A 7,494-nucleotide genomic window follows, 5' to 3' on the forward strand; every position below is an offset into this window, starting at 1 on the left:
TTTTGAGACGGAGTCTCGCTCTGTCGCCCAGGCTGGAGTGCAGTGGCCGGATCTCAGCTCACTGCAAGCTCCGCCTCCCGGGTTCATGCCATTCTCCTGCCTCAGCCTCCCGAGTAGCTGGGACTACAGGCGCCTGCCACCTCGCCCAGCTAATTTTTTGTATTTTTTAGTAGAGACGGGGTTTCACCATGTTAGCCAGGATGGTCTGATCTTCTGACCTCGTGATCCGCCTGTCTCGGCCTCCCAAAGTGCTGGGATTACAGGCTTGAGCCACCGCGCCTTGCCCATTTTTATGTTTATACCTTCTTTCTAACAAGGCAAGAACTGTAACACTTGTATGCTTCCTTGATCTCCTCTACTTGCCATTATGTTGATATTGTCTAAAATTGTAATTCTGGTTTATTGCTTTCTAAAAAAATCTTTCTCCCCCTGTACACATGTTACCAAGATATCTGAACACTGCTATCCCTATAGCTTTTGCAGTATCTTCTGGACTTTTTGTTGAGTATGTTTTCCAAACTTTTCAATGTGAATCATTGGCAAATCTTTTTCTTTTCTTGAGATAGAGTCTCGCTCTGTCGCCAGGCTGCAGTGCAGTGGCCCAGTCTCGGCTCACTGCAACCTCTGCCTCCTGGGTTCAAACAATTCTCCTGCCTCAGCCTCCCGAGCAGCTGGGATTACAGGTGCACGCCACTACACCCAGTTAATTTTTGTATTTTTAGTAGAGACAGGGTTTCACCATGTTGGCCAGGTTGGTCTTGATCTCTGGACCGAGTGATCTGCCTGCCTCAGCCTCCCAAAGTACCGGGATTACGGGCGTGAGCCACTGCACATGGCCTGGCAAATTTTTTTTCATTTAAAAAAAAAATTTTCCAGTAGCTTTAGAGGTACAAGTGGTTTTCAGTTACATGGATGAACTGCATAGTGCTGAAGTCTAGGATTTTAGTGCACCAGTCATCCAAGTCACAAACATTGTATTCAATATGCAGTTTTTCATCCCCTCCCTGTTCCACCTTCTGGGTCTCCAGTGTCCATTATACTACTCTGTATGCCTTTGCATACCCATTTATTTATTTTATTTTATTTTATTATTATTTTTTTTTTTGAGACGGAGTCTCGCTCTGTCGCCCAGGCTGGAGTGCAGTGGCCGGATCTCAGCTCACTGCAAGTTCCGCCTCCCGGGTTTACGCCATTCTCCTGCCTCAGCCTCCAGAGTAGCTAGGACTACAGGCGCCCGCCACCTCGCCCGGCTAGTTTTTTTATCTTTTAGTAGAGACGGGGTTTCACCGTGTTAGCCAGGATGGTCTCGATCTCCTGACCTTGTGATCCGCCCGTCTCGGCCTCCCAAAGTGCTGGGATTACAGGCTTGAGCCACCACGCCCGGCCTTGCATACCCATTTATAAGCAAGAACATGTGGTATCTGGCTTTTTTTTTTTCCTCTGGTTCCCAAGTTTTATTCATGAACTCATACAAAATATTCCAGATAAATGAATTTTAATCCCTCATCTTCCTCCTCCTGTTTGTCCTGGCTAATTTGGAAGTAACATAATTCATAACTTTCTTCGCTGTTAGCAACTACATGCAACCAATCACACAGATTATTCTTCTTCAAATATTTTTTTTTTGTGAGTTATTTCAAATACCTTTAGGAAAAAGTCACCTCAGAAGTCATGGTGATCTTGCTCTTGGTCCATTCCATGGTCACAACCCCTCCACCTAGATTCCGAGCTTTTCCATTCACTTTGATCCCCTCTTGCAAAAACTGCTCAAAGTTAGCAGCATCCATGTTTCCATCTTCTACAGCAGGTGCAATTAAGAGTAAACTTCAGAACCTGCTTCTTTCTTTTTTCTGCCCTGGTTTGCCACAAGCTTTTTCATGAGTGCCATGGTGGCAGTGGGGGCAAAAAGGGGTATCTGGCTTTTTTGTTTTTTGGTGCAGACTCTCGCTTTGTTGCCCAGGCTGGAGTGCAGTGGCACTATCTCGGCTCACTGCAACCTACGCCTCCCAGGTTCAAGTAATTCTCCCTGCCTCAGCCGCTGAGTAGCTGGGATTACAGGCGCCTGCCACCATTCCCAGCTAATTTTTGCATTTTTAGTAGAGACAGCGTTTTGCCACGTTGGCCAGGCTGGTCTCAAACTCCTGACCTCAGGTGATCTGCCCACCTCACCCTCCCAAAGTGCTGGGATTACAGGCGTGAGCCACTGTACCTGAATCTGGTTTTGAATTCCTGAGTTACTTCACTTAGAACAACAGCCTCCAGTTCCATACAAGTTGCTGCAAAATACATTATTCTTTTTTGTGGCTGAGTAGCACTCCATGATATATGTGTACCACATTCTCTTTATCCACTCATTGACGGACACTCAGGTTTATTCTATGTCTTTGCAACTGTGAATTGTGCTGCAATAAATGTGTGTAGGTGTTTTTCTGATACAGTGACTTCTTTTCTTTTGGATAGAGATCTTTGGTAAATCTTGATGTTTTTATTATACTCACATTTGAATGACAATTTAGATTAAAACTTTTAAGTCCAGTACTTTAAATACATTACTTTCCTGCACCCAGTATTGTTGAGAAGACTGAAGTCAATCTTATTCTTGTTCCTTTATACATTTACTCTAAAAGCTTTTAGATTTTTCTCATTATCTTGATACTCTTAAATTTCAGTATGTCTCTCATTTGGCGCCCTATGGCCTTTCAATCTGTATTTTTTCCTCCTTCTAGGCCTCTTACCTGAATGTTGGCACACCTGCTTCTGGCTTCCATCTTGCTTAAATCCACTTTCGTGTTTCCTATGTTATTATTATTATTTTTTGCTTCCTTCTGGGGGTTTCTCAGCCTGATTTTCCAACTAATTTATTCTGCATCTATCCTATTTTTCATTTTAGTTTTAATTTAATTTTATTTTTGAGACAGAGTCTTGCTCTGTCTCCCAGGCTGGAGTGCAGTGGCGTGATCTCAGCTCACTGCAACCTCCACCTCCCAGGTTCAAGCAGTTCTCTGCCTCAGCCTCCTGAGTAGCTAGGAATACAGGCACCCACCACCGTGCCCAGCTAATTTTGCTATTTTTAGTAGAGACAGGGTTACACCACCTTGGCCAGGTTGGTCTTGAACTCCTGATCTTGTGATCCACCTGCTTCAGCCTCCCAAAGTGCTGGGATTACAGGCATGAGCCACCGCACCTGGCCTGTATCCTACTTTTACTCCATTTATTGTTATTTATTTTAAATGTTTCATTATTTCTTGTATCACGTTGCTAACATCTTTTAATGTTTATTAGTTTCATTTTAGATTCTGAAAGTCTTACGTAATCCAGTAGTATCTTTCAGTCATACTGTTTGGGAACTCACTTACCTGGTGGTATGAGATCTTCTGCATGACAGTATGCACTGGAGGAGGACTGATGGCCAACCCTCTAGTCGGTATTAAAGGTTCAAAGAGAGGGAAGGGACAAGCCCCATGCTGGAGAGCCCTAGCACAAAAATATCACTGCTATTTATTTCAACGTGTAATCCTTTAGGACAGGGCTTCTTCCTTTGAACACCCTGAGAAAAATGGCAATGACAAGAGGCACTTCCTAGACTCTAGGGCCTAGATTATTAACTAAGAATTTCTGTGAGTCTGAAGGCAGAGGGGTGAAGTAACGCCCAAGCTAATCAATCCTTACACCTGTTTTCTTCAAATCTTCACCCAAAAAGCTATTGTGCTACTCTGATTTTATCTGTGAGGACACCTGCAGCAGAGATACGGCTTACCATTCCGGTACTTGCTGTGAGAAGGCAGACAACAGCAATCAGTTTTCTCAAATAATCTACTCAGAGTCATTCAGCCAGCCACACCCCTACCAGGAACCACTTCAAAATTGCTCCCTATGTTAACTGGGACTTTTACCTCTTTTGATTTTTTAAATTATTACCTAAACACAATAAAAGTAAAACATTCCAATCAAAATACAACAAAACTTTACATGGTTTTATTATACATAACTGTTACTGAAAGCAAACTTTATACAAAAAGTTTTATACAGATAAAAAAAATCCTTGGCTAGGCAAAGCCATTTTATGTGTGTGCATACACAGAAACACACATACATACATATACACACAGTATTTTACATCATCATTATACATATTTATAAATACATTATTTAAATTATTTTACAATATACCAAAACAAGGAGAGGCAATTATAAAAGCAAATAAAAAAATGGATGAACACTTGAACTAAATAGTCACTAAGTTTAAAATGCTACAAAACTATTTTTTTAATCTACAAAGTCATTTAAAATATCAAAACTAAGATTTCAATACATCACTGTTGCTTTCATTTTGATAAGTTCTAATATGTTTAAAAATAAATATTTTGACCAAAAACAGACAAGCAAATCAGAGTGATGACTAGAACAAGCTGAACATGCTGATGTGAAATTAGTCACCAAGTAATAACAAATGTAGATTATCATCTGGTAATCAAAAAGGTGATAAACCTCCCTCTAGTGCTCATTTAAAACATGAGGAATTTGAAGCTTCTGTGTAGTATGCAATATCAATTAAGAGTCCCAGGAATTCAGCAACTTATCTGTAATGTAAGAAAATGCTAAAGTTATTATTCTATTTTTCTGATAGGACTATGTCAAAATATGCTACCTTAAATGAGCTCCATTTAGACAATATTGGTGTTTTAATAAACTAGCTTTCTCATCTTCCAGTTGGTCTCAAAATTTAAAAAAAAAAACTAGCTTTTGCAATCAGTTTGGTAACTATCATTATACTTCGATATTGATAAAAATTTAATAAGACTATAGTACTTGTGGGGAAAAAAATCAGTTAAGAGGTAAGCTACCAATGAAATAACACACAATATGTGCTATCCTATAAGCAAAGAAAATCTCAAATATCAAATTCATTAAATGGTTTAAGATTTTTGGCCAGATGCAGTAGCTTATGCCTGTAATCCCAGCACTTTGGGAGGCCAAAGCAGATGGATCGCTTGAGTCCAGAAGTTCAAGACCAGCCTGGGCAACACGGTGAAACCCCATCTCTATTTAAAAGAATTTATATTCCCTTCACGAGAGAATCATGACATTAAGGTAAAAAAAAAAAGAAACTTGATTTAATTTCTTAAAGGCAGCAAAATCTTAAAAGCACAGTTAATCTAAAAGATAATCAAGCCACTTTTGCCTAGTTCTTTAGAATAAGCTTTTTTAAAAAAAAGTTCTTTAAAATAAGCTGCTTCTCCAAATTCCCCATTATTTAAGCTTACATTCTGTTGTGTGTGTGTTTTGTTCAAGTGATTCTCCTGCCTCAGGCTCCCAAGTAGGTGGGATTACAGGCATGTTCCACCATGCCCAGCTAATTTTTGTAATTTTGGTAGAGAGGAAGTATCGTCATGTTGGCCGGGCTAGTCTCGAACTCCTGAACTCAGGTGATCCACCCACCTTAGCCTCCCAAAGTGCTCAGATTACAGGCATGAGCCACTGCACCCGGCCACATTCTGAATTATACAAAGAGAAATTTAACATTATAATCACTTGAACCCGAGAGGCAGAGGTTGCAGTGAGTTGCGATCATGCCACTGCACTCCAGCCTGGGCAACAGAGTGCGACTCTGTCTCAAAACAAACAAACAAAAAAGAAATTTAACATCATAGTAAACTACTACACAATTCTGAAGATCTCACTAGCACTGTGCTCCATGTCCAAATCAAGTTTTTTGGTTTTTTATTTTTTTCTTTTCTTTCTGTGAAGGCAGAGTCTCACTCTGTCTTTCAGGCTGGAGTGTAGTGGTGCAATCTTGGCTCACCGCAACCTCCGCCTCCCAGGTTCAAGCGATTCTCATGCCTGTCTCCCAAGGAGCTGGGATTACAGAAAGGTGCCACCATGCCTAGCTAATTTTTGTATTTTTTGTAGAGATGGGGTTTTACCATGTTGGCCAGGCTGGTATAGAACTCCTGGCCTCAAGTGATCCACCCACCTCGGCCTCCCAAAGTGCTGGGATTACAGGCATGCCACTGTGCCTGGCTCTGTATGTCCAAATATAGTTTGTATTCAGATTTAATTCAAACTTCATTTAAAATTGCATGTTTTGCATTCAAATAATTAGGACAGCAAATCAATTAAAAATATTGTGATACATTAAATATCTTTAAAATTTTGCTTACATAAAAATCCAAAATATTTAAGCAATTGGCTGAGATCTTACAGAAAAACCTGCTGGTAATTTATTTACTTACTTAGGTTTTAGAGACTGGGTCTCACTATATTGCCCAGGTTGGAGTGTATTGGTTATTCACAGGCACAATCCTAGTATCCTAGCCTCAGATTTCTAGGCTCAAGCAATCCTCTTGCCTCAGCCTCTCGAGTAGCTGGGACTATAGGAGGGTACCACCATGCCCAGTCTTCTGCTGCTAATTTAAATATTATTGCTCTAATAAACCTGTATTGTACAAGAATGACTTGTATGACAAGTACAAAAACAAAAACTGAGGAAACATGTCTGTGAACATTAACAATTTAATATGGTAAATCATGTCATCAATTTAGATGACGATAGACTTTATGTTTTGTACTTTATTTAGCACTAATTAAAAATGTGAGAAATATTAAATTACCATCACTACACAGACTTCACTGCTTATGAACCACATACTGCTATTCAAGAATGTTTGATTTTATATTTATCTATAAAAACTTTATTATTAATCAAATGGATTTCCCCCCACCTTAGGCTCATCAGCAATCAGAAGGTTGAGGAGAGATGCCATGCTGATCTGAACTGCAGCAGGCTTCACTCTGAGCACGTCCCTGTGGATGAGGTCACCTTAGATGCCTGCTCGAGCAACCATCCTCCAACCTGTGACTGAAGCAGGAACTCAACTGGATGTCTCTCACCCACTATTCACATCTTCAATGACTAACAGGCCATTAACTGCACAACTACAGTGTCAAACATTTATTTTAGTAGTCTCCTGTAGTGGAACCATTAACTACCTGCATTTTGACTTTTCAAAGAGCTTCATTAGCTGCTGGAATCTTTCTGAGACCTGAAAATTTAAAAATGAGTGTTAATTATAAATACTTTGTAATCTTTTCTCATCTTTGAAGAATACTTTCATAAGACAGCTAAAGACAGAGAAAGTCACCTTCAATAACAAAGAGGTGAAGTAATGTTTACAAAAATATCTTCATGGCCGGGTGTGGTGGCTCATGCCTGTAATCCCAGCACTTTGGGAGGCCGAGGCAGGCGGATCATCTGAGGTCAGGAGTTTGACACCAGCCTCACCAACATGGAGAAACCCTGTCTCTACTAAAAATACACAATTAGCTAGGCGTAGTGGCGCATGCCTGTAATCCCAGCTACTCGGGAGGCTGAGGCAGAAGAATCACTTGAACCCAGGAGGCGGAGGTTACAGTGAGCCAAGAGCACGCCACTGCACTCCAGCCTGGGCAACAAGAGCGAAACTACATTTCCAAAAAAAAAAAAAAAAAAAAAAA

General features: G+C 40.4%; 1 protein-coding gene across 4 annotated transcripts in view; it reads right to left on the reverse strand.

The window, feature by feature from the left end:
- Positions 1-3,953: 3,953 nt before the first annotated feature.
- CASP8AP2 (caspase 8 associated protein 2) overlaps positions 3,954-7,494 on the reverse strand; it is a 40,220-nt gene continuing 36,679 nt past the window's right edge. For all 4 annotated transcript variants that reach the window (XM_017876786.1, XM_017876784.1, XM_017876785.1 and 1 more), the window contains 2 exons: positions 6,723-7,043; positions 3,954-4,580 (listed from right to left, as the gene is read on the reverse strand). In XM_017876786.1, the coding sequence (XP_017732275.1) occupies positions 7,019-7,043 (25 nt within the window). In that variant the 3' untranslated portion in view covers positions 3,954-4,580; positions 6,723-7,018. The remainder of the gene's footprint in view (positions 4,581-6,722; positions 7,044-7,494) is intronic.

The sequence above is a fragment of the Rhinopithecus bieti genome, unplaced genomic scaffold (assembly GCF_001698545.2).
Source record: "Rhinopithecus bieti isolate Rb0 unplaced genomic scaffold, ASM169854v2 scaffold_10354, whole genome shotgun sequence".
Lineage (NCBI taxonomy): Eukaryota > Metazoa > Chordata > Mammalia > Primates > Cercopithecidae > Rhinopithecus > Rhinopithecus bieti.